The 27,946-nt window shown below is 38.0% G+C and overlaps 1 protein-coding gene across 1 annotated transcript; it reads left to right on the top strand.

Annotated features, from left to right (window-relative positions):
- Nucleotides 1-466: 466 nt before the first annotated feature.
- On the top strand, nucleotides 467-27,946 carry LOC127414603 (uncharacterized). Its single transcript, XM_051652752.1, has 15 exons — nucleotides 467-502; nucleotides 694-793; nucleotides 925-1,019; nucleotides 1,137-1,237; nucleotides 1,329-1,401; nucleotides 1,483-1,554; nucleotides 1,643-4,024; nucleotides 4,870-5,650; nucleotides 6,864-7,299; nucleotides 9,292-12,876; nucleotides 12,973-13,095; nucleotides 13,672-13,825; nucleotides 13,930-14,035; nucleotides 26,298-26,479; nucleotides 27,557-27,946. The coding sequence occupies exons 3-15, from the start codon at nucleotides 932-934 to the stop codon at nucleotides 27,652-27,654; spliced, it is 8,181 nt and encodes a 2,726-aa protein (XP_051508712.1). The 5' UTR covers nucleotides 467-502; nucleotides 694-793; nucleotides 925-931; the 3' UTR covers nucleotides 27,655-27,946.

Raw genomic sequence — 27,946 nt, 5'->3', positions numbered from 1 at the left:
ATTGACTGAAATCAGGGCAGGGTTAAAGAGGTTACTGACAACTACACCCAGAATTTCACCCTTCCATCAGCTGGCTTTGACTGCCACATCTCAGAGCAGATCGGTGCAGTGTCTTCAACTACTAGTTCTTTCTTGGCCTATGAGCGGACACAGGTGAGATATCTCTTAAAATTAATTGGTTTCCTTATTTCCTTCCATAGTATTAACCTGCATGTCTAACAAGGTTGGTTTCTGTTGCAGTACTACATGTATGAACTTGCTGATGGAAGTAGTGAAACAGAAACAAGTCCAAGACATGCTTGTCCATTTGCCATTGTGGCATTCTCATATGGGAAGACTACCACCACTTCAGAGTTGGAGGAAAAGAGGTTCACAACTTTGAGTTCTGATTAAGTTTTCTTTTTTTTTTAAGGCTAAACATCTTTAACTGAATGTACAAATGATGACGATGGACACTAAAAATCTTTTGTTTGCTCTTTCTTTTCAAGTGAACAAAAAACAGGTAAGGATTATGGATTACATTTTGCATGTTTTCTGATTTTATGGGGAAACTACTAATTGAATTGGGCAATTTGGGAAGATTGTTTCAAATTCTTGTTGATTAGCTTTATTCCTTGTTATAATTCTAAATCTTTGACTGTTCCATCTTTTTGATGATATGCAGTGTTTTTAAATGCTTACCTTTCATTGTAGTGTTTCATTACAAACCGTGGATTGGCCAATTCAAGATTGAATCAGCTGTCTATGATGTTGGTCTTCAGTCTGTGAACGGAGCCTGGTTTCCAGCAAAACTGTATGTTTTAGAACCGTATTGACCCTCTTGCTTGATACTATTAAATAGTTGTTAAAGAGCAAAAAAATGCCCTTGCATCATTTGTGTCTACTTATAAACTATAGGACTAAAATGCAAACTGTATCTTTCAGCCCAAAAATGGTTCAAATTGACCGTGCAATTGGTGTGTCTGAACTGAAGAGGACCTTGCCTCGCGAAATCTTTGAAACTTGCATTGTTGGTGAAGGTGCGTTAAAGTTGATATAGCAAATGACAGTATGTTGCCCAAATTGGTGCTAAGATTTGAATAACTGTAAATGTTTGGGCAACATCTGGTAATTTGTTTCTCTCCATATGCCCACAGTTTGTATAGATGGCAGATGTTTCAACTTGTATGACGTTGTCTCTTCTGAGGCAAAAAATGACCTTGCACAAATTACCCTGGAGCTCAAGGAAAAGGACATGGTAAAAATTTAAAATAGGGAAATATTTCATAGTAGTTAACACCCAATGAACAATTTTTTTATTTTTTATTTTTATTTTTTTTATTCGCCAGGCTTTTGTTATACCACTGGATGATTCTGGATTCCTTATACTGTTACATTCTTCACACCTCTTTTCTTATGAAGGTAAGGTGTTGCCCAATTCTGATGTTATTTATGCTAATCAAAAAGAACCTCGGAGTACCTGTTAACTTGTTGTTTTTATAGATGCAAGGTCCGGTAAGGTAGCAGCACTTCAAGGCATGTTTATTTTCCCAGACTCTAGAGCTGTACCAAGAGGTAACAAGAAGATTAATTTTACCATTTTAATATTTTAATTTTGCGAACCCTCTATGCCTTATCAACTTCTCTCTGTTTTTATATTAAGATACCAAGTGTGGACTACAAAAGACTAAGGTGTCAACAGATATAATCCAAGTGATACCAGCGCTCAATTATGCAGAAACAGAAATGGAAAAATGGCCACCAACCCAGCAGGGGGCCCCTCATACTGTTTTGGAGAAGCATCTGCAAAACTATGCCACTCTTATTCACCCAGGGCTAATGGACATTCCCACCAGGGAAGCCAGTATGTTTCCTGACCAATACGATGTGCCTGGCGGTTTTACTCTGATTGCCCCCAAATGGTCACAAGAGACTGGAACTCAATTAAAATCCTATTTTGATGAGCCTTGTGGCTTTACAATACCAGTAGTAAGGGCATTGGAGTTACTGGCTGCTGGTCGACAGCAGCGTTGTGATGATCACGATGATGATGTCTACTACTGTATATCATCACCAGAGGAGGTGCCGCAGACTCCTGCTGATGCCCATGTGAAAATGAAGGAGAAGGCCATCAGTGATGGTCATAGTCCCTCAGATGAGGTAGTTGAAAAAGTTGAGAATCTTAAAAATGTGCAGAAGCATTTGTCTACAGAGCAGCCTCAACCTGATTTGACAAAGGAGCGTGGAACCCTGGGAACAGCTGTAGTTACAGCTGACACTGTGTTGGAGAACCCAGTTCTTACAGTGTCACCCAAGTTGCATGATGTGCCTACAGAGCACTGTGTAAGTATTCGCACTGATGTTGAGAAAACATCTCCAATCAGTTCTGAAAGATTTAATGGAGTGGTTGTAGGTTTATTCTCCAATGAGACTCCCATCCAAACTAGCAGTACACTATTAACTGCATCAACGGAAGAAGGTGGTACTGCTTCAAGTGGGAGAATGGAGAATCGTATGCATCCCGAGAATACAAAGGCTGCTTCTGATAAGAAAGTAGATGGGAGATCTCTTCCAAGGCGTAGAGGTAGGAAGCCCAAAAGGCACTGGAATACCATGCAGGTTAAAAAGGACATTCAAAGAGTGCTTGCTTTACCAACTGCAAGTTTGCCTCTCATTTTACCGGTCAACTCCACAGAAGCCATTTTTGAAGACCCTACAAAAGACCAGACCGACTCACTTTCTCGGTCTGAGACTGTTTCTGCTAGTAACATCAATCAGAGAAGTGGTAGGGGCAGGGGACGAAGGCAAAAGGGTGTGAATCGAATTCTGAGTAAAGCCACACAAGAGCAAATCTCTTTTGAAACAACAGCCTTATCCACAAGTGTGTCATCTGAAACTATGCATGACCAAAGAATGGAAAATGAGAAACTGAGTCCTTCAAAAGGAGACTGGCGGTCTCTTCCAAGGCGTAAAAGATTGTGGAATAGTGATGTCAGTCTGAAGCGTTCATTGAGATCAGATGCAGTAAAGAATATTGATAATGATTTAAAAAGTGGCGAGACTAGAGTAAATGCACAACTCAGTGCCACAGAAGGGAGCTTGTCTAGTGCTCCCAAGAGGAAGATGGAGGGATTTAGCATGAGGGAACGATATGGTCTAAAGACCATAATCACAACATGTGGCAGGGTCTTTGTCCCGCACGGCTCAGATGTTCCTTGTGAGGACATAGAATATTCAAGCAATGTGCAAAATGATAGCTTAAATGAAAAAATGTTTGTTGAGATGAGCATTGACACAAATACACAAATGATTTCTCCCGTGGAGAACAAATCCACAGAAATAGTGGAAAGTAGGGGAGCATCTCCTTTGATGCCAAAGGATGAATATCCCTCTGGAGATCCAGTGGTCAATGAAGGTGAAGAGAGGCCTTTAAAAGATAAGCCAAGTGTTCAGCAAGTTTCACCAATAACAACACTGGCCAAACAAAACAAATCTAGCCCATCAGAAATTGACAAATACCAGTATTTATCTCCAAAACAATCAGAGTCCATGACTTCTACACTGAATGAGGCATTATTTCTCCAACACACTAACATAAATCAGTCCATTGCTATTCAAGCAGATGAAACTAACAGGCCACCCACAGTTCCTGACCAGTCCATGCACTCTGACCCTACAGTATCCTCTCCTGAGAAAATCAAAAAGAAAGCAAAACATGTGTACAGTGCAATATGTATAAGTAAATTCAAAACGGTACTCAGAAGGGGAAAGAGGACTAAATCGCCTTTCCCTGGTGACAATGGGATATCTGAGCCAGACAACACAGAGCCAAAATCAAAAAAAGGAAAGCCTGGCTACATCATGGACCTGACGCTTGATGATAAAAATAATAAAGAGTTAAAAGACAAAGGATCACAATCCATCAGTGTTGAGGGAGAGCACACCTCATTGTCAAATGGAAGCCATGATCCAGTGAAAGCTTTTGAAATGATTAAACAACCTATGTCTTGGAGAGGTCTTATTCACAAGGCCTCAAAGGAAAATGGTAAGAAAATTCATTAAAACTCAAATTAAACAAGTGTGATAATATACAAAGTGTACAAATATGGAAATGCTTAATTTGCATGTTTAGGTCATGTGGGCAAATGGCATGTTCTATAGTAGTAATTAATGACAATTTCAAGATGTAGGTGCTCTTAAACATATATATATATATATATATATATATATATATATATATATATATATATATATATATATATATACACATGCATGCATGCATACATACATTTCTATCCCTCTACTAATCATTAGATTAAACATTAGTGGTTTATTGGCTTGAGCATAAGCATGATCATGCTAGTGTTTTAAAATTGGCCCCACGTATTCCCTGTCTGTCTTTGTCTTTCGTGTGAATCTTTTTCAGGTTCTTAAAGGCAAAGTGTGTAATTTTTTTTAATATTATAATACTTTCTCCTGTTATAGCTTAATATGCAAATACAAGTATAAGTAATCCATTGGTTGATTGATTTCCCTGAAGTGTAAACACTGTGGCGCTATAAAAACTTTGCCATTTGTCCTGACCAGCTCGATGCAGCAACATTTGCTCGACCAATTTCTTGAGTCCGGGGGGTGGACTATCTGTCTGTCCGCCCAATGGAAGATGACGGGAGTGTTTGGGGAAACCTGTTTCAAAAACATTGTCATTTTTGAAATTCTGTTTCTGTCACTTGAGGCACAGGAATTGCACACTTCACCTTTCAGACCGCTGTAACTTCCTCTTCCTCTTTTTGTATGTCTTTGTACTACATTTTCTGATTATGTGCTTTTGGTATTTCCATTGCTTCTATTTTATGCTTTATTGTCTTTGTTTTTGTCTATTCCTTACAGGGTCCCTCAATTTTGACACATCAGCACCTTTTGAAATAGTTAAACAAGCTGACCAGCAGCTCATATCATCACTTATTGGGGAAGGGGTGGGAAGGACAAGAATTAGCTCTGATGGCAAGGGCAGTACAGAGAAACTGACCACGGGTACAACGCTGCCCTCAGATGCTTTGAGTTTACTTGCCGACTTGGCCCTTGGTGCAAGTAACGATAAAATGTTAACAAACTTAAAAGCCAAGCCTAACCAGGAGACCGCTGCTGGAGTCAAGGGCACTGGCTCCCCAGAATCAGTCCTTCATGCTCTTCTTCGGTGTCCATCCACCAGATTTAAATTACCCCCCAGGTCTCCTTTCCCAGAGGGTCTTGTAGTGACTGGGGAGTTGATTTTGGAAATATCAAAAGAGCATTCTTACTCACAGCCCACCTCTCTACTGTCAGGTTTGTCAGGTACATGCCCACATGTTTCCTCTCCAGCTGGATCTGTAGAATCTCCACTGTGCTTAAAGGCTGGGCTGCATCTGAACCTGCCCAGAGACACTGCAGCCTCTTATCAAGAGGAAGGAGGCAAAACTGAATGGAAGCATCTGATTTCTCCAAATGTGCCAGTACCGTCAGCCCTCAAGACGAAAAAGCGGAGGTCCAAAATATTTAGCAACAGACGCATAATCGAAAAGGAAGGATCCATTCAAGTGATGAGGATTTGGAGAGAAACGTACGAGTTTAAATATGACAGTAGATTAACCAATGACAATTTAGACAAAACTGTTACACGAGCGCTTCATGGGTAAGTAACACTTTTTGTCTTTACATTTGATTTCATTTACATTTTACAATGTCAAATATGTGATTGTTGTTTGACGGATATTTTTTTTTACAGATTTTCTGCTTAATGTTAAATGTTGCAGAAATGCTTGACGCATAGCATTTTGTGTGTACATGTGGCCACACATAAACCATTCACACAAGACAAAAATCAAAGCATTATTACCTTCAGTTACTAACGCTTACCTAATAGTCATTTTAGTTATTAGTCATAACATTAATTTGACACTTTTGTTGTTAAAATACATAAAACACTCTTGTCCATTTCACACCTGAAATAAATTAATAATACTGTTATAAATGGTGCATTGGTTAGTGGTGACCAAGTTATGAATAATGACAGTTCCACAATGAGCAGCTGCTCTGTACTTTCTAGGAACTTTGTAAAATTCTGTTTTTATACCATTTAAATCATTAAAATCTCATTGTTTTAAAACAGCTTGTGTGTCTCTGACCTAAATGAACAAGACTTGGTATGATCACATTATTACTAATAAAATGCTCCACTGCCGAGTCATTGCAAGGTTCTCGTAATCCATGGCTTCCAAAGACAACTATGTTGATGCTTACAGTCCTGATAAAGTTCCGCATTATGAGGCATGCATAGTAGCAAAATTCATCAATATTTGGTTTTACTGCAGTCGTGCTTTCATTTGATATTGCCTTCAAATTTCATGGGTAAAATCAAGTTTCTTATTCTCTGTAATATGTGGTGCATGAGACATTCCATTTTGTTATCTAAAACACTTTAAATGTGATCCATTTTGTTATAAATAAAAAGTGTAAAATTATGAAAATAGTAATTGATATGCAAAATAATAATACTAACACTATTGCTACTTGATGAATGTGTGGCAATGCAGAAATGTATTGATTTTTATTTTTTTTTTCACATGCTGAAGAATTCTTTTGAAAAGAAAAAATACATATTTTGTACCCATATGGAACCACTCTTACTCGCTCTGTTAGACTATCCTAAAGCATTAGTGTGTTTTTGCTGACATTACCACATATGTAGGTTATGCAGAGGTTTGCACCCAACAGTTTCTCATGGTAGTTTCAGAGTCACCATAACCCTTAAATAGACATTTCCGACTCAACTAGATCTCAACACTCTGTATTCTTTGTGAACCACATTTTGTGTTAACCAAATTTATTTTTTCTCATTTTAACAGCAAATGGAACTTTGACATTGAAGACACCTTTGAGGAGGTCCATCTCATTTTTCACATGTGGATTGGTCTTTACTATAGTAAATCCACCTCCAGGTTATTTGATCTTGACAATAGTACTGCACTTCCAAAGGGGAAGGACACTGCAAAAGTTAAGCAGGATAGAAATCCCATTCAGACTCCTGCGTCGTTGCCCAGTGTTGAGTTAAGATCAAATGAGGACCCAGTCCGGGCCTTGCATCTATCATCAGACATTTTGGATCTTTCTGTGAAAAATAGTGAGCCTGTGAATCTCCACTCAGTCTCAAATCAAAGCAGTGAAGATAATATTGCATCACATTCTGGTGTGATATTGTGTCATGAGCATGAAACGGCACCAAGGCATTTACCTTCTGGGACAAAAGTCACCTTCACCATTCCAACATTTACAGCATTGATGGTAATGTTTTATATCTTGAAATAATAGTAGGGTCATTCCATGTCAACTCAACCAAAGGTCCCCGGGTCAAAATGTAGTGTTTTGTCATTTTTACCAGGCCAATTTGGTTGCTTAGGAGACATGGCTGGAGTCACTCAGCAGACCCTGGATTCGAACTCGCGACTCCAGGGGTGGTAGTCAGCGTCAATATTCGCTGAGCTACCCAAGCCCCCTCATTTTTTTTTTTTTTTTAAATTTTTTTTTTTTAGAAAAGAAAAACTTAAATTATTATGAAAGCCAAAATATTAAATGCCATGCATGGACCTATATTTACTGACTAATCCATTATTTTGTAAAGGGGGCTCAAAATTGTAATTTTCACCTATGAGTTTGGAACAAAATTACAGGTTAAAAAAATAACCTTAGAAAGGTGACAGTCTCATGATTTTATTTAGATAGGTAGGTGTATTACTCAAATCAGTTATGGAGAAAAAAAAACCCACTTGTGCTGTTTTTCCAAAGTTTGAATGCCTATAACTCTAGACATATTAAAGATAAGTTAATATCCTTTTAGATCTGAACTTATGAATAAACTTTCCTTTTTGTATCCTCATTTTAAAGGCCCTATATGGATAAATCCTTAATGAAAATTGTTAAAAGTCTGCTCGTTTTCAATAGTCAAAAAGCAAATGTGGGTCACATGGTATGAGGCTTGTTTTCCTTTTCCAACAAAATAAAGTCCTGAGGCACAAGTAATATTGAATCTAGAAATGTACCTTTGTTTATTCACATTAAAACAATAATATCAAAATCTCGATTTTCAAGAGTTCAAAAATACACAATAAGTGATGTGGTTCTTCAGTTAGTGAAATACTATATCTGGTGTTTGGATTTCAAAGCTCTGGAATGCATCATTAGGGCTCCAAACACCAAAGAAGCTTAAACTCTACTGTATTGGGACTTGGGACCATCCCACTAAGTTTGAGATCTCTGATTTACAGTGTCTGATACCCAGACACTTTTAGGGCAGAAAAAAGCATAATAGAAAAATACAGTAGAGTTTCAGCCCCCCGATCCTGAATTCCAGAGCTTAGCGTCTAACTCTAAAATCCAAAAACTAGATATAGGTATTGCACAAACTAAAGAGCCACATTATGTCACTTATTCTTATTAATAGTTTTATTAAAAAAACAAATATTTTTGGACTCTTGAAAATTGTGATTTTGACATTGTTTTAATGTGAAATAAATTGAGGTACCTTTCTAGATTCAGTATTTGTACTTCAGATTTTGTTTTGTTGTACCAAAAAAAAAAAAAAACTAGCTTCTTACCATGTGACTCACATTTGGTTTTTGACCATAGAATATGATGCCATATTGAGAGCCCCATATCTCTGGGATTTATTTATGAAGATTGAAAAATAAAAGTTTATTCTGAATTTGAATCTAAAAAGATATTAACATATACTGTATTTAATAGTTATAGCCATTTAAACCTTAGAAAAACATTTTTGGACTCGCACCATTGGCATATAATGCAACAAGGTTTACTGAAGTCAACTGATTTTAGTAATAGACCTACCTACTGTATCTCTGTGTAAAAATAAAATCATGACGCTTTCACCTTATTTTACCTGTAGTTTTGTTCCAAAATCATAGGTGAAGTTTGTTATTTTGACCCCCTCTACAAAACACTGGATATCTCAGTAAATATTAATCCATGTCATTTAATATTTTGGCTTTCATCATAATTTATGTTTATCTTTCTTTAGAAAAAGTATTAACAAAAGAAAAAAATTTGCCTATGGAAGTTCTCAAATTTGGTTGATTTAACATGGAATAACCCAGTAATATATGATGACACTTATTAATATAGTATCAATATATAGTGACAGCAATAGTTGTCAATAGTTATGTCAATAATTTGTATCAGGCATTATCTGTTATGTTCTTTGGTATTTGTGTGTGATTGTGCTATTAACATTCATTTAATTTGTATATTTCTCTGTTACAGGATTATAGATCTGCTGTGCCCATACCAGTGGAAAATTCAGTTCCTGACAAAGATGATGACATTGATGAAGAAAATGATCTCATCGCTGATTGCTCATTCTCTCAGCATTTGGAAACAAACAGCGCATACAATCAGTTGTGTGAGCAAGCATCAAATATGAGCATAGGTATTCGACCACATCTACAAATAGCAAATTTAATAAATGTTTCAAAAAATCTACAACCCATCCAAGTGGCAACTTCAAAAGAAACTGGTGTGTTCCATCAAGTAATTTGTCCCATAAAACCTTCAGTATTCTCAAAACGACATGGTTTAGTTTTAGGTAGGAAAAGTTTTGATCAGAGCATTAAAAAGAAAACTGGGAACGGAGTACCTGTAGTACTGCAGAAGGAGGCTGTGTTTGAGAATGCAGATGGTAAAGTGCTTTTGGAAGCAGATAAAACCCAGGATGGTTGCCCAGTGACTGTGAGTTATGGAAATGTTGACAAGACTTTATTTCAATCTGGAGATGTAGCACCTGTTTCGGTACAGAATGAGAATGTTTCTGAAATGGAAGACAGTAAAGAAGTGGCAGATGAAGTTAGCCAGGGTGGGTGTCTGACAATTGTGGAAGATGAAAATGTTAAGGAAAACACGACCTCCAAAAGTTCTGGCAGAGATCAGGCTAGTATTGCAGAGGATAATGGTACTGCTAATGCAAAGGGGGAGCTTAAACCTTTGGTAGATTTAAAAGAGCACGCAAATGCATTTGACCATGTGGAGGACCTGAGAGAAGTTTCATCACAGGAGACTAGAGTTAAAGAGCATATTGAGACTATTAATGCAAAGGAAGAACTTGATGTAACAGATCCCGCAAATGTGGTTGATGCATCATTCCATGTCATTGAAGGGATTAACACCAAAGAGCCTGTGGAAGAGAGAGATGAAAGTTATACAGGTGATGATATGATGCAAACAGAGCAGAGTAAATCAAAGGAAAGGACTAAGCTGGATGGCAATGATTCTGAATCTGAGATATCCACAACGATGGTGGAACATGAAGTTGAGTTTTTTTTGGGTCTACAGAATGATACAAATAATGTTGATATGGAAGTATGTGATGATGATTCCGATGACAAGTCACAGATCGAAGTTTATGAAAACAACTCCAGTGTCACATCATTTTTGGCAGAGCCCATAATTTGTGCCTCCATCAATGAAGACCATGATTGTAGGATGCAAAGGAGTGACACGGCACCTAAGACCCCAGTGGTATTTCATGAGGAGGCAAATCCTAGAGATGATGCCTATGAAAAAACTAGCACTGTTTTAAGTTTAGGAGACATGAGCTCAATGGCATCTCAGCCCATGTCTGTTCAAGAGCAACAAAATACAGCTTCTAATAATGATACTGTTGAAGTAATTCAACATGGGAATGAAAACATGACCCTTGAGCAGAGTATGGTGATACAACAAAAGCCTTTTGACATTTGTCAAGATGAGCCAAATGCAACAAGTAACACTGAACCCAGCAAATTAGATATAAGTCAAGATGAAAGAAGCGATTTAGACCAACAGGATGTGACTGAAACAGTCAATGGTGATGACGATACACTTGTTAACGAGAATGAGACACAAAGTCAAACGTTTCACTCTTGTGAAGGCAAAACTCAAGTGATCAGGATGCACCAAAATGGCATGTCTCCTAAGGTGTGTGCATCGCCCCACAACAGCACTATTTTTTCTTGTAATCAAATGGTTGCTCGAAACGCTTTGACAATGGAGAAAACCTCAGAAATTGAGGTAAACAGCATCTGCTCTACTCCCACTCAGGATGAATTTCCATATGATCCAGAAGTAAGTGAAGGTGTCAGGGAAGTATCTAATTTGAAAGAGGATTTGAACAGAGACCTGTATTATACTGACAACACTGATCCTGATGCCACAGTGTTGTCACCAAAAAGTCCAGTGAGCCCTCATACCCATGTCTGTTTCAAAATGCCATTCTCTGACATTAAAGAACATTGTGAAGAAACTCATCCTGAAGAGCCAGGGCAGAGCCAGAGCAGCAAATACTGTGGCACAATTAATTTTGCAGTTGAAGATAACACTACTTCCCAACAAAAAGATGAGTACAATAACTTCACAGAGGGTGCACCTCAAAACGATACTGAACTTTTATACAGAGACTGTAATGAAGACGATTTGCATGGATATTACCAAGATTGTCCATCTGATCAAAGTTTACCATGGTCTGATTGCAATAACTTCACAGAGGGTGCACCACACAACGAAACTGAACTTTTATACAGAGACTGTAATGAAGACGATTTGCATGGATATTACCAAGAATGTCCATCTGATCAAGGTTTACCATGGCCTGATTGCAAAACAGATAGACCACAGAGCTACCATAATTATCGATGTGATAAAGATTCTAATGGTGACAGTAATCCACCCATTGGTTTCATGTACAGTACTTCTGAGCTTGGAGAGCATTCCTACAGACCAAAAAAGCTTTCTGAGAAAGAGAAGGATAACTTTTTGTGGGCAAAAAATAATTACAAATCAGACCGAACTCCAAAAAAGAGGTACAGAAAAAGCAAATTCACTGGTGCTTTCTCTCGAAATGCTGAGTGGGATGAAGAAGACGCTTCCAGTAGTATTCCAGACTTTAGCAACAGAAAAACATGCTTTGAGACATATCGAACAAGGCCAACTATGACAGTCACCGTTAAAAACCTTCCACATGATAGGGGAAGCAATGAGCGATTTGATTGGCGTAGATATTTCAGAAGGGAGGTGGCTTCCAGACAACTATTTGATTTGAGTGAGGGGAATAATAAATTTGACATTCCACCCTCATCAATTGTCACCATTCTTGACAAGAAAGGAAACCGTGTTACATTCGATAACTCTGCCACTGTAAAACCATCAGGCACAATTAGTATGAACTCAGGACTTGAAAACTCGCTTAATCAGTGGCAAGGTAAGGCTGATGTGACCCGGTCCACAGTGGATCTCGAGTATCTTATCTTCTCTGAAAAACTCAATCAGATTCTCAAAGAAAATAAGAGTTCTCTCAGTACCAAATCACACTGTAGGTCAAATACTGATCGCACTAAATTTCCCATGACTATTCGGTTTTCAAATCTTGATGAACTTGAGAGCTCCACTGAACTTAGTAAACCACAACCATCACTTACTGAGATGAAGATAATAGTGGAAATGCCAGACAGGAAAATGATAAGGGAGCCTGCCAGAAACGGCAAACCATTGAATCTCCAAAGACTTTTCTATGAAAAAGGCAATGAGGTAGAGTGCTTCAGGATCTCAGAAATAACAGAGCAGTGTGCTGTTTCGTACAAGTCCATGATGAATGATATCTGTTCTGGCAAGACTCTTCGGCGCCAAACTGAAGCAATCAAAAAGAAGAGTGATCAAGAGAGCGTCAACCAAAAGCCTGGATTCTGTGGACATATCAAGAAAGACATGTTCGACAACCTTCACAACAATCTCAATTCTATTGTGAGGCAAGCGTGCAACATTAAATATAGGTTCTATATTCTTGCCACGTCCAAAGATCCCTTCTTTGAAGAAACCAAGGTAATAAAGTTTATATTTCAGAAGTTTACAAGAAACTCGAGGTGGTCCAAAACAATGTATAATGATCATTTTGTCATAATGTTTTGTGACTTTTAGAACCTGTTGGAGATAGAGGGCCACATACATATAGAGCCAGATGAGTTTGACCTTGATGGCAATAGTCAATCCCCTCTTCTCATTGTACTGAGGAATGAGGATATTGCAGAGCATGTATGTGAGGTAAGTGAATAATAGATGCCTGTACAATTAAGCTCTATGGACAGTATATGTGGCATGCTGTGGATTACCATTTAATTTTTTTAGACTTGTTTCAATTTGTTCCTTGTTTGTTAAAAGAATGGACTGTACAGTACAATTGAAGCCTCTGGGACAAGGCACTCGAGAGGGTTTAAATGCAGGATAAATCTCTCAGTATATAAATGTTTATTTGAGCTACAAATTTGTCTTAATCAACCTTGTAGGGACGAATAGACCCAGATGTGAAATGGCAGATGTAAACATTCCATTGACTCAATCAATTCAAAAGACATGTTTAAATGCTTTGACTCCAGTCTAACTTCTCTAGAGTTCTAAAGCAACCTGAGGACAGACCCAAATGACCTCAGAAGAATAGTTTACAGCATAGTAGGAAAAAACTTAATGGTGCAGTATAGGTTTAATTTAGCTGCCATTCAAACGATGTGTATGATTAACAGAGTTAGGGAACAAGGGTAGGAGTTCAGAGATTTGATTTAGATGAAACACTTATTTGAATGTAGCTGCCCTCCGAATGACTCTAGATTTCCATTTATCAAGGTGCCTTATTTGCTGGAGTTGAAAAAATCGTCCAGAGTCCTGTTTGCTGGCATTGACCGACCTGATGACGTGGTGAACCTCACTCACCAAGAGCTTTTTGCTAAGGGAGGCTTCATAGTGTGTGATGAAACAGCTCTTGACACACTTAGTCTAGGTACTGTTCAAGTTGCTATAGAAATTATACATGTTTTACAGAAGTTGGTATGATGCATTATAACATTTTCAATTAATTCTTATTTTTGTCAAATTTATATGAAGGCAACATGGAGAAAGTTGTGACGATTCTGGAGGAATTAGACAAGAAAGGAAAATGGAAATGGTTTCTGCACTATAGGGACAGCCGCAAACTTCGAGAAAGTGCAAGGTAAGATCACAGCTATGAATTAAACAATGGCTGTGTCCAAAACCAAAGGCGATGACAGTGTTTTCGACGAGTAGTGCATTTATGGATCAACATCCTTGTTAGTCCTGCAACAACATTTCTATCAACCAATCAGATTTTAGGGTTACGTTTAGGGTTAATGTTGGGTTATGCTTAGGACAAGGGTTAGGGACTTGTACACCATTCTTGTCAACCTGTCATTTCTCTTTAATTGTAGGGATAGTTTATGGTTAGGTTTAGGGATAGTCAAGTCAAGTCATTTTTATTTGTATAGCGCTTTTCACAACACACCATTTCATAGCAGCTTTACAGAAAGTTATGCTTCAACAGAAAAAACTGTAATATAGTGATGTCTTTGAGTCATAATAGTGCAGTTTTAAAAAAAGACATGATTGTAAATTGTGCCTTAAAATAAATAATAAAAAATTATGATTTTTATATTTAGACCCCCAGTGAGCAAGCTTATGGCGACTGTGGCAAGGAATACAAAACTCTATAAGATGTTGGTTAAAAGAGAAAAATAACCTTGGGGGAAAACAGGCTCACTGTGGGGGCCAGTTCTCCTCTGGCTAAATAGCATTAATATAATGCCAATATTAGTTATTTATATGTAGTATAAGTCAAGATTTAAAATCACTAAACTAAGTAAGTGTTAGGGCCAATATTTAAACAAAATAACATTGTATTATTGTATGTATTGTATTATCTGTAAGATTAATGACTAAAGTCTTTTTATATTAACATTTATATTCTTAATTAACTGTGGGAGTGCAAACAGATGCATTGTCTATTGTTATTTGGCTGATGAAGGCTGCAATTCATTTACTATCTACGTATTCCATTTTAAGAGTGTAGTCCATCCTTTGATCAAGGTGATGCAGGCAGAGGTCAGTAAGGTGCACTGCAGTTCGACTGCAAGCTTGTGGCAGATTAATTTCCGGTGGAGTTCATTTTAAGTCCAAGTTTCAGGCAGTGTCCAGTGAAGTTTCCCATGTCTGATGGTTGGTGCTGGCATCAGTTCATCCTCTGTGTAGTCCATCGTAGTTGACTTAAGTGATATCTGGCTGGCACAGGCTGCAGTTAGTCATCATCACTCAGCAACACGTTGAACTGGGAGTTGGACATCATGCAGGACCAGAGCTGGATCTAGTTGATTCCAGACAGGGAAACAAATAGAACAATAATTAGCGAAGATGCCATTCACTTTAAAACAGGATTATAGAATATGAGATGTGTTTCCGGTTCCAGTAGACTTAACTAATGCAGCATAACTATGAGTTGATAGATAAATTAGGTGTATGCCTGACTGAAAAGATGAGTTTTTAGTCCAGACTTAAATTGAGAGAGAGTGTCTGAGTCCTGAACTATCTTTGGAAGACTATTCCATAGTTTAGGAGTCAAATAGGAAAAGGATCTACCACCTCTTGTGAATTTTGATATTCTAGGTATTATTAACAGGCCAGAATTTTGCGATCTTAGTGAACGTGATGGAATACAGCTCCCCCTTTGCATTAGCAGTATCATTATCCTCTGCAATACTAGCCTGATCTCTGCTATTCAAGGCCATTCAAGGCTTTGTATGTAGTTGTAAGTATTTTAAAATGAAAACGAAATTTAACAGGTAGCCGATATAGCGACGCTAATTTTGGGCTGATATGATCATATGGGTTAGGGTAAAGAATGTTATTTTTACAGAAATGTTATTCCAGGACCAACAAAAGATGTTGATCCAGGAACATATCCTACTTGATAAAATTAAAAGCACCTTGATACCTTTGGATCCTGCCTGATAAAGCAGCATTTGCTTTGTTCCAAAAACGGAGGGAGCATTTTCACCTATTATAAGTGTAGTCCCGGTATGAAGTCTGTTTCAAAAGGTAGGCATCTTCATTATGCTGCCTCCTAAGATACCTCATTGAAGCCAAATTCTGTGGCCCCATTGCATGTTTCTTCACAGATAAGATAATCCCTGAATGCATTGTAACTAGGGTTGCAAAGGGGCGGAAAATATCCTGAAACTTTTCATGGGAAGTTAAGCTGGGGAATTTTGGAAATATTGGAAAAAACTTTGGGCACTTGGCTATATGCTACTGCATCTTTGTGGCATTCTTAACATAGGTCTTTGCACAGTATTTGCAAATGTACACACCCTTTCCTTCTATATTGGCTGAGGTGAAATTTGTCCACACATCAGATGGCGCACGTAGCATTGTTCTGTAGAATACGATTAGAAAAAAGCTTGTAAAAAACACTAATGCAATGCCATGCACAGATATATAAATAGTTAGCTAAACATTTGGAATATTCTGGAATGGTAAAAATAATTTACAATTGATGTTGGACAAATGAATAGAAATAGGCTAGATGAATAGATGAACACTCCTCAATCAGCATGCTAAATCAAACTATAACCTACGTTCTTGTGTGATAACAGAAAACTGGCTAGCAGAAGGCAGAAGAAACAGCATCACAGTTGAGCTAGCTAGTAACATGATAGCTAGCCTCTTAAATTGTCAATGAAATGGTGTTAGCTAGCTTACATTTAGCATATATGATTTACTGGCTAGCTAGCTACTGTATTAACACATTCTGATTTAGTATTTGCTAGTTAAACTTTAATACCATAGATCAAATATATTTACCCTAGTAATATCATCAAAACTTACTTGACTGGATGTAGTAGGTGGGCTCAAATGCAGTAGTGTGGCTTCAATAGTCCTGCTGTAGTAAGTAGCCTGCAGTAAGTAGTGTGCTGTGTGCATGTGATTGAGGAATGCGCAGGGTAGAAATTCAACTGAATTTGCATTAAATCTGGTTGTTTTAACCAAGATTATGCTGCAAGATGTTTTATTTTTATTTTATTTTTTCAACTACAATTAAGTTCCCCATTATAGGCTAACTTGCAATTTTGCAAATTTCCAGTTTATTTCCATTAATTCCCATTAATTCCCATATATTCCCGTTAATTCCCATGGAAAGTTTCCAACTTTGAAAATTCCCGGAATTTTGCAGCCCTAATTGTAACAAGATCAGTGAAAAAATAAATCCAAGATTGCAGATGAGGCAAGAGAAATGTTGATTATAAATAAACGTATTTCATTCAATAATGACAATTATCGAAATAGTTCAGTGTAAATATAATATATAATTTTAGCAAATATTTGTGTGTTCTTTGTATTTTTATGCGTATCATAGTATTGCATGGTTAGTTTAGAGCATGTTATGGTCAAATTCTATTTGAGTGGTGCACAGTTGGAGTTGCTGCCTATGTAGAGCTCTCCAAATCTGTCACTTGTGAGGTTCTATGATGGAAAGGATACTCCCTCAGGGTTTCACACATGCGTAACATCCAACCATGCCTTCTTTGAGGAATTTCTTGCCAAGTTAAATGTGACCGAGCATTTAGTAGGCAGCTGCCTTTGTAGACAGTTGGCAGCAAACTAGGTTTTGGAACAAAGCTATTTTGAAGGTTTTGGACACAGCCAATGGGAGCTTCCGTACAGATCTCTTTATTAAATCTAATCCAGTAAAAACTTGCTTTACAAATAAAATACAAATCCAAGTTTTCTTTTTTTCATTCTGCAATCATGTATATTAGACCACATATGTTTGGGCAGTCAAAGAAGCAGCAAAATCCTGTCTTGCTACTGGATGTGGGTGCCGTCAAGTACTGATCTCTTTACAACAAAAGCTACAACTATTAAAGGATAATACAAGTTACACTAAATCGACACCATTTGTGTCAATGTTGATTACCACAATAAATTATTTCAACTCGTCCTGCCTTGAAAAAAAGGAAAAATCGAAGTTACAGTGAGGCACTTACAATCGAAGAAAATGGGGCCAATTTTTGGAGGGTTTAAAGGCAGGAATGTGAAGCTTATAATTTTATATAAGCACTTACATTAATACTTCTGTTTAAAATCATGTATTATTTGAGCAGTAAAGTTTTTAAATCATTAACATTACATCGTCATGGAAATTAAGTTGTAAAATTGTCTATAACAGTACACAGAAAAGGTTAGTATGTGATTTTATCACACTAAAATCATGTTAAAATTCATATTCAATTGTTTATGTATTGTGTCTATACTTTTGAAATAGTGAGTATTTTAAAGTTTACGGATTGGCCCTATTTACTTCTATTGTAAGTGCCTCACTGGAACCCAGATTTTAACTTGAATACAGGGATGCAAACTCCTCACCTTTCTGAGAAATTCGTAGTTTTGAAACCAAAATAGGTCATGCACTTTTGTGATTCGTGCTTTCGGTTTGGTATGTAAATCTACATTGTTCATCAAGGAGTGAAAGTGGCGGAAGAGCTATTAATGTGTAAAAGTGATTGATGTTTATATACAATAAGGGACTTTCACATGACTCCCGTCAGCACTGCCGATTACATTGAAGTCTATGGAGTGATGCGTCAGCACATCCCCGGCTTGAACTTTACACCAAGGTGTTTTTCAAACACGTTTTTGCCTCACAAATGATGTCTTGGAGTGTACAAAGCAACAAGAAATATTTAAAAACTGTCCAAATATATGAAGAGATATCGAATGTCTCATAATTTTTTTAAAATTAAATATTACCTTATCTTTTCAGAGTATCCAGAGACCACAGTTATTGAACTACAGTAATTACATTCACCAAGAAAACATTAAAACCTTAACATAAACGAGTCCTCTTTTTACTTTCTGCAATCAAGGCGATTGCCAGTTTTTTTTTTTTTTTTTTTTTTTTTTTTTTTTCTCTTCCAAAAATGTTTTCAATGTTTACTGTGCACATATCCAGCTTTCTTGCATGGCAAAATCATAAAATCGTCCCTCCGTGACGCTTTCTGCAACACTTGTCATGTCTCAGGTGAGGTGCTTGACGCTGATGTTGAGTGAAGTGTTGACGGCCCGATGCAAGTCATGTGCAAGGCGTTTAACAATGACGAAAGGGCATTATTGAAACTCATAACTATTATTAGGCTATTATCATCTATTCTGATGAAAGTCACGCTCTGCAGATTAAATACTTTATGAGAATTATAGATCTGCAATATTCTTAAAGTGCTTAAACATTTCTGGTTTGAAGTCAGAAGATTTGTAGACATGCAAATTGTAATAAAGAGGACGTTAATGAAACTCATTATTAGTAGACTATTGTTGCCTTTTTGGATTAAAAGTTAAGCTCATCAAAATTTTAGATCTGCTTTGTTCTTATAATGCTTAAACACTATAAAGTAGTGATGGGTCATTCAACTAATCTTTTATGTGACTCAGAAGAACGAGTAATCTCAGAGAGTGATTCGTTCATTTTGTGTTGGCCGCGCATGCGCATTGCGCAACCTCCGTTCGTTACTTACGTGAAAACCGCATAGGCGCTGTACAGGAAACAGAAATGATTAGTTCATCTCTCGAGTCATCTGGAACGACTCGGACAAGAATATTCAATCCAGAGGTGAACTAATCTTTCTGTTTCTCATAATTTACCTTGGCTGCATTATAATTTTTTCCTTTTTGGGACTTTAATCAAACTTTGCGTAAGTAGACGTGTTGGGGGGGATTTGGCTATTGAAAATGTAACATTTTAATTTAATTATGCTCAAATGGGGGGTCATGTGATGCCATGCGAGGAGCAGATGTGTAAACGGCAAGCTCTGTGCACTTTGCTAGTTTTTTTTATTATTATTTTCATGTTATAATCCGGTGAGATTCGATACACCCAGTTACATATTTGTTCTTTGAGGTAAACATGGCAAAGAAGTCAGAATCCTCGGGCTCTGGAGACATTAAAAGACACTTACATGCTCAAGCGGAAACCTCTGATGGAGGTTGTTGCTGAGTTGGAGGATCTCGCAGTAATATGGCGATCGATTACGGCGATGGAAACATATTTCTCTGAGTTGGTTACAAGAGTAGCAGATGTTGAGAAACGGAATGATTATCTGGAGTCATCGGAGAGGGAATTATCCGCTAATCCACTAGCGACCAAAATAGACGTGGAAGGCATTTTGGGAAAACATACGGATTGTTGGAATTCCTGAGCATGAAGGCAGAAATATGGTGAAATTCCTAGATGAACTCTTCCTGAGTCTGCTCGACATAACAGGCCATAAGCTGGAAATCGAGCGAGCTCACAGAGTCCCGGCTCGCAGATCTGCTGAGGGAAACGGGTCCCGATCAATTCTGGCCAAATTTCTGAGATCATCCGATAAAGATCTCATGTTGCGTGAGGTGAGGAGCAAAGGAAAGCTTTTTTGGAAGAATCACAATATTTTCTTGTTCCTGGACTTTGCAAATTCGACAAGAGAAACGCGATCGATTCAAGGAATGTAAGAAACTCTTACATCAACGGAAGATCGCTTTTGCACTGATGTTTCCGACCAAACTGAGAATAGAGGCTAAAGATGGTTGCAAAGTATTTATGTGTCCCAAGCAAGCACTGTCCTTCATAGAAACAATGGAGTGAGTAAGCCATTTGGTGTTCCTCATGTAGCTCCAGAGTGGATTAACTCGCTTTACTTACTCTTGGCTGTCTGAAGAAGCTGGGCGCCATTTTGTTTCTGTTTGTGTTGGTTCCGCCTAGCGGCTGGAGTTTGTTTTGTAGAATAACACTCCTTCGAGAAACTTTTGCATGGACGGAAGATCACTTTTACACTGAAGTTCCCGGCCAGATTGAGAATGGACATTAAGGATGGCCGCAAAATATCTACATGCCCACACAAAGGATGTCTTTTATAAAGTTGACGACAGAATAAGTCATGGTGTATTCTTTTTATGCAGCCTCCGAGTGAATTTGACTCGCTCAATACACTTTTGACCAGCCGAGGAACCGGGACGCCTGTTTTGTTTCTTTTTGTGTGGGTTCTGTCTAGCGGCTGGAGTTTGTTTTGTGGAATAACACTGCTTCAGGACAGTTGTGGATGAATCTGTTCATTCTTTGTGCTTATGCCTCCTGTTGGCTGGAGTTTGTTTTGTAGAGTATTTTTGCGGGTCGTTGGAATGATTACGTCATCTTCTGCACTCATAAACAGGCGGCTCACTGAACACTTGTTTGTCTGTCCAAGGAAACTGAACGGCTTTATATCGGCTGGAATTTGTTTTGTGGAGGAACACACCTTCGAGACAGTTCTGTGAATGAATCTACACATTCTTTGTGTTTATTCTGCCTATTGTCTGGGGTTTGTTTTACAAAGTATTTTCTGTTATGTAATTTTACCTCACAAAATTTGTGCAGAAGCACCGGACTTGAGCAATCCGACAGCAAAGTTGTCGCGGGGGCTCTCGTAGGCATACATGGACCTTTTGAGTTTAGAGAGATTGACACCGGTTGGCGCTGTCGTGCGCGGGTTTAGTGCGCACGTTTTTCTTTTTTCTGTTTGTTTGGTTCGGGGGGAGTTCAGGGTTTGATTGTTGCACTAATGTTGAAATGTGGTCTGTATAATCTTGTTTTTGACACAATTTAATTTTTCTTTTATATCAAAATGTCAGTTGTTAATATGAGTGAGTTATCTTTCTCCACGTGGAATGTGAATGGGTTGGGGCACCCCATAAAAAGAAGGAAGGTTATTTATTTTCTTAAGCGTAAGAAATATGAAATAGTGTTTCTTCAAGAAACACATCTTTCCTCACAGGAAGCTGAAAAATTTGGGAAGATATGGGGTGGACATGGTTTCTTTAGTGCTGGCTCAAGAAAGAGCAGGGGAGTCATTACATTGATAAATCTAAACATCTACAATTCAAATGTCTCAAACAGATTAGAGATAAATTAGGAAGAGTCATTATTGTTTTAGCAGAAATTCAGTGGCAACGGTTGGTTTTGGCTAATATTTACGCACCTAACGTAATGCTGAGTGATGACGACAACGCACCTTTTTTTTTATAAATCTTGAAGGGATGTTGCAAGCCACTGGCACCCCTCATGATATAATATTGGGAGGAGACTTTAATCTTTTGATGGACTCCATCCTTGATCATAGTGAAGCAAAAGTGTGCAAGCCCCCTAGAGCAACATTGACACGTCACAGGATGTGTAAAAATCTTGGTCTTGCAGGAATTTGGCGACTTTTGAACTCATCTGGTAGAGACTATATATTATTTATATTATCAGTCCATAAGATTTATTCAAGAATAGATTTTTTTTTATAGCTAAATCCCTCATTTCATCTGTTGTTGATTGCTCATTTGGAAACATCTTAGTCTCGGATCACGCCCTGGTGAGTTTAGAGGTGTTGCCACATATGGAGAAAAAGAAATCATACAGCTGGTGCTTTAATGTATCGCTTTTGCAAAATCCTGATTTCCAACAAATGTTAAAGACTGAAATCAATGTCTATATGGAGACCAACTGGTCCTCAGTATCCTCTATGGGCGTGGTTTGGGAGCTACTTAAGACGGTTCTTAAGGGTCGGATCATAAAGTATGCCTCATTCATCAAAAAATCCAAAGCACGGGGCCTGGGTAGCTCAGTGGTAAAAGATGCTAGGGAGGGTAGAGTCACATGGGGTAACCTCCTCATGGTCGCTATAATGTGGTTCGTTCTCAGTGGGGCACGTGGTGAGTTGAGGGTGGATGGCGTGAAGCCTCCACATTCGATATGTCTCTGTGGCAACGCGCTCAAGCTACGTGATAAGATCGTGGGTTGGCGGTCTCGGATGCGGAGGCAGCTGGGATTCGTCCTTTGCCACCCGGATTGAGGTGAATCACTACACGACCAATAGGACTTAAAATCGCATTGGGAAATGGGCATTCCAAATTGGGTGAAAAAAAAAAAAAAAAATCCAAAGCACAAAAACTCGTGGAGTTGGAAGGGAATATTAAAAGTGTCGAGGCAGAGCTGAAGCGCCGAATGTCATCTGATGGCCTCAGAGAATTGACCCGATTGAAATACAGATATAATACTATTTTGTCACGGAAAGTGGAGTTTTGGTTATTCAGGGCAAGACAGTCATATTTTTAGTCGGGGGACAAAGCAGGGAAGCTTTTGGCTAGATTTATAAAGCAGAGAGAGTCTTTTTCTACCATTCCCTCAGTGAAATCTGCTGGTGGTGACATTTTTACCTCGGCCATTGATATTAATAATGCCTTTAAAGAGTTCTATCTTGATCTTTATAGTTCCACGTCTTCGTCTACTGATGAAGATATTAAAACTTTGTGGAACCATTAGAACTCCCAAAATTGACGACTGAGCAAAAAAATTATCTTGATTCTGAGATAACCTTGGAGGTACTTGACGAAGTAATTAAGGCCTTACCTACAGGCAAGGCTCTGGGGCCAGATGGTTTTGCTGCTGAATTTTTTAGATCTTATACTACAGAACTGGCTCCACTTTTGTTAGAAGTTTATACGGAATCATTAAAGAATGGAAAACTTCCTCCAACCATGACACAAGCCCAGATCAGTCTGATTCTTAAAAAGGACAAAGATCCAAGTGAGTGTAAAAGTTATCGTCCAATTTCCCTGATTCAAAAATTCTAGCTAATCGATTAAGTAAAGGTATGACATCTCTTACATATAGATCAAGTGGGGTCGTAGCTCTTCTGATAACATTAGGCATTTCATCAATATCATGTGGTCAGTGGCGAATGATCAGACTCCTGTCGATGCCATCTCACTTGATGCCGAAAAGGCGTTTGATATGGTTGAATGGGATTATCTTTTTATGATTTTGTATGGGTTTGGGAGTATGTTTATTGGTTGGATCAAGTTACTATATAGACACCCTGTAGCAGTGGTACAAACAAATGGATTAATTTCAGATTAATTTACTCTGGATAGGGGCACCCGGAAGGGTTGCCCTCTTTCCCCCTTATTGTTCTGTCTTGCCCTGGAACCATTAGCAGCCGCTATAAGAGAGGAGGATGATTTTCCAGGGGTGATGGCGGGAGGTATGGCGCATAAGCTTCTGCTTTACGCAGATTATATTTTATTATTCGTCTCTAACCCTATTAGATCTATGCCTTGCTTCCACAGAATTATTAATTCCTTTTCCAAGTTCTCGGAGAAGTCAATTGGTCTAAATCCGAAGCTTTAGCTCTGACAGCATACTGTCCAGTAACGGCCTTCCAGCCGGGCGCCTTCCAGTGGCCCAAACAGGGCATTAAGTATTTGAGTATTTTATTCCCAGTAAATTTGTCTGATTTAGTTGGTTAATTTTGACCCTTTAATAAAAAGGTTTTCGAGCGATGTGTACAGGTGGGCTTCATTACATTTATCAATGATTGGGAAGATTAATGTTATTAAAATGAACTGTATTCCAAAATTCAACTGATACAGTCACTCCCTGTAGATGTCCCCCTCTCTTATTTCAAGCAGTTCGAAAGCATAGCCAAGATTACATTTAGTAAGCTGCATAGGCCGATTGAAAAATGTGGGCTAGGCCTACCCGAGATTTTGTTTTATTAATATGAGTTCGGTCTCAGACATTTGGCTCATTGGTCGCTTCCACCTGAAAGAGCCCCTCCCTGGTTCTGTATTGAGCAGGAAGTTCTTGCCCCTATTTTGCCATTGCAAAGCCTTTCTATCAGTCTAACCAGAAAAGTTAAATCACACCCCATTATTTCACATTTGCACTCAGTATGGACAAAGGTGTCCAGAGTGTTTAATTCAGATATTTAACTAAATGTTGCGTCGAGCTTATGGCTAAACCCCAAACTATGCATAAGTCCCCCTTCTGTTGGTCAGAGTGGATTGTGAGGGGGGTTAATACACTCGGTGACCTATATGAGAGTAGTGTGTTGAGATACTTTGATAATTTGGTTCAACATTTTGGGATCCCCAGATCTCAGTTTTTTAGGTATCTACAGCTGCGCCACTTGCTCTGTACTATTTTTGGGAATAGCATACACCCCCCTAAATCAGCAGATACTCTAGGAGAGGTGATTACTACTTTTGGAAAAGGTCATGAGGCATCAGTGTATTACTCCTTGTTAATTCAGAGTCTGGGGGACGGAGCCTCAACTATTCTCAAGAGATTATGGGACAAAGATTTAAACTTGAAATTGGAGGAGGGAGAATGGGCTAGGATTCTAAAAAACATAAAAACATCTAGAGATGCAAGGGTATACAATTCAAGATTTTACATCGGTTCTATTGGACCCCCTCTAAATTGTATAGGCTTTGTCTTAAAGTCACACCCACCTGCTGGCGATGCCAATTTGAGGACGGAGACATAACCCATGTCTTTTGGGGGTGTGTTGAGATACATAAGTTTTGGTTAAACGTTCAGAGTCTGGTATGTGATGTGTTATGCGCTCGGTTGTCATTTTGCCCCAGACTCTGTATCTTGGACAATGGGGCGGTCATCGACATTGAAAGTAGACACAGAAGAGCTGGGTCTTAACCAGTGTCATGATCGCCAGGCAGATCATTTTAAGGGGCTGGAGGTTGGCTGGAGCACCCTCTTTTCAGGAGTGGTGCTCGGAGACGGGAAGGGTGGCAGCCTTTGAGGAAGGTACATTTAGAAGAGTGGGGAGGTACAACGTATTCGTGGAGAAATGGGGCGGGTATATGTCATTTATGGATATGTGATTATCATTATTATAGTTTTTTTATTTATCTATTTATTTTTTGGTGCGTGTGTGTCTGTATCATTTGAGACCACTGTGATGTTGCTGGGGTCAGGGTGGGATTGGGAGGGGGAGGGGTAATAGTGGGGGTTAAGATTGATTCTGTGTATATATGTTGTGTTTTACGGTATTCATATATGCGAATCAATAAAAAATTGTTAATCTGAAAATTCTGCTCAAATGAACTAAATGACTTGAATAAAGATTTGTTCATTTTGCTGAACGAGACTCAAAGATCCAAGTCAGTAAAATGATCCGATCTTCCCATCACTACTATAAAGTCTCTCAGTAGATTTCGATTGGAAAAGACTTCAAATGAGTCAATGACTCACTCATAGCACATTAGCTGTTCATTTGTTGCCACCTAGTGGCAGCTCCAGAAGTGTTCACTGAACTAATCAGTAAATAAAACTGAACAAATTTATTAAACAGAAGCAAACCACACCAAAATACCCTTTATTTTTGCAACTAATTCTGCACATTGTGATTTTAAATTGCTATACTATTACCATTTAAATTGCTGGAATTGGTGCTTTTAGCTTATTCTTTAAAAAAAAAATATCTCCAGAAAACATGTTCATGGACCAGTGATTGTCTTACCTTTTTCACCCCTCACGAGTTTGCATCCCTGAGAAAAAACCTCACTCTTCTGCAGCTTATTAAATATAGGTCATATAATCTCCTTGGCAGGTCCAGTCCTGAGTCAAGGAAGAAGCAGCACTTTATAGACTGCTGTCAGGAAGCTGGCATAGTCGAGGTATTGCCCTATCATGACTGTGATGTCATATCACGGGACCGACCAGACTACCTCTTCTGTATAACTCGTCTCCAGATCCAGAATGCTTCTGTTCGGTTTCCTGTGTTTATAACAGGTGAGTTTTTCTTTTTTTTTTTTTCGTTTGTTTTTAAAGTCCACATGCCTTACAGTTAAGTAAAAGTACACTAGCATTTTGTGGTTTGGCAAAGACTAATGAAAACTTGTTACCTGATAGTTTAAAGTTGCAGTAAAGTGCCTTGAGGAGCACAGTTCTATTTGGTGTTTTTAGATTCCAGCAGCACACACAAACTCATGCTCATAAACACACATGCTGCTCATATCAGTGCCAGATACCAGGAAAATGGAGAACCGCTCTCAATACCAGCCTGCTTTTCCACTGACTTGAGAACCGAACAATGATGTAACTGACAACATTAATCCATAACCAGCCCACAAACGCGCGCAGCACATCACGGTCTTCGCTTATGACGAGACTGGAGCTGTTGTGCAAATCTGATGCAAATGAATGAGAAACAAGCGAGTAAAGATCACAATATTTTTGAATAACAATACACTAAATATAAAGAACATTTACTGATGCTGTACATCCCAATATACCTCTAAAAAATACAAAAGAACTCCAGCCACTTTCTCCGCATCCTACACTAGTTTCATTCGGAAGTGATCACCTCTAGTTGCATTCAGGCATATAAGGATAATACCAGTAAAATGCATTACGAAAATAAATGGGCTCAGTTTTGATTTCATGCTGACTTTAAGTTTTATTTCTTTTTCTTGATTACTGGTCTCTTAAATGCGTAATGTGTCATTTTTGTTTTGATTGTGACAGATGAGAAATAAGCAGTAGTATAATCCTCAACTCTTGATTGTAAATACTCCCATGAGTCCCAAATTTAAATTACAAACATTACAAATTATTATTATAATGTTATGTTTTCATTGTTTTCAATATTTCATTTCTGTTTATTGTAAGCAGACTTTTCTTTGAACAACACAACTTTGACCTATGTAGAGAATGTAAAGAATATATGATGATAATATTATTTTTAAAGGTTTAATAATATGTTGATACAGCTTGTATTTTTTCTGAATATACATCAGTTTAATATTATTTAATAATGGCTGGATTTAACTTTAACACCTCTTGTTCTTTTTTTTTTTTTTTTTTCAGACACACCAAATGATTCTTTTGGAAAAAATGGCATTTTAACTATGAACATTTATACATTCTCGCGGATACTCTCATCTGACACTTGTTCTGTCTCATAAAGTTGTATTTTTGTTAAAACAAAATCCAATTACTTACAGTTGGTAAGCACACCTTTGTTTATAGTAATAATTTATTGTTTAGTGTAAATGTTAAAATCAATATCTTTGTTACTTTATGAAATTTCTTCTGAACAATGTATAAGCTTTCAAGTGAGAGCTTACATCATTCTTAAACTGTTTTCGAAAACCTCAAAGAATGTACATATATAGGTCATGAAAATATTTTAGTAAGTTTTAACCTGGTTTCATGTTTTTATAGATCACTAAAACTCTAATAAATGAACTGATTTAT

The sequence above is a fragment of the Myxocyprinus asiaticus genome, chromosome 24, assembly GCF_019703515.2.
Source record: "Myxocyprinus asiaticus isolate MX2 ecotype Aquarium Trade chromosome 24, UBuf_Myxa_2, whole genome shotgun sequence".
Classification (NCBI taxonomy): domain Eukaryota; kingdom Metazoa; phylum Chordata; class Actinopteri; order Cypriniformes; family Catostomidae; genus Myxocyprinus; species Myxocyprinus asiaticus.
This window is presented reverse-complemented; position numbering and strand designations above follow the sequence as displayed.

Coding starts and splice junctions, on each gene's coding strand:
- LOC127414603 (XM_051652752.1), top strand. CDS start 932: ATGGTTCAAATTGACCGTGCAATTGGTGTGTCTGAACTGAAGAGGACC. Junction 7,300..9,291: donor CAACATTTACAGCATTGATG/GTAATGTTTTAT, acceptor TCTCTGTTACAG/GATTATAGATCTGCTGTGCC. Junction 13,826..13,929: donor TCTTGACACACTTAGTCTAG/GTACTGTTCAAG, acceptor ATTTATATGAAG/GCAACATGGAGAAAGTTGTG.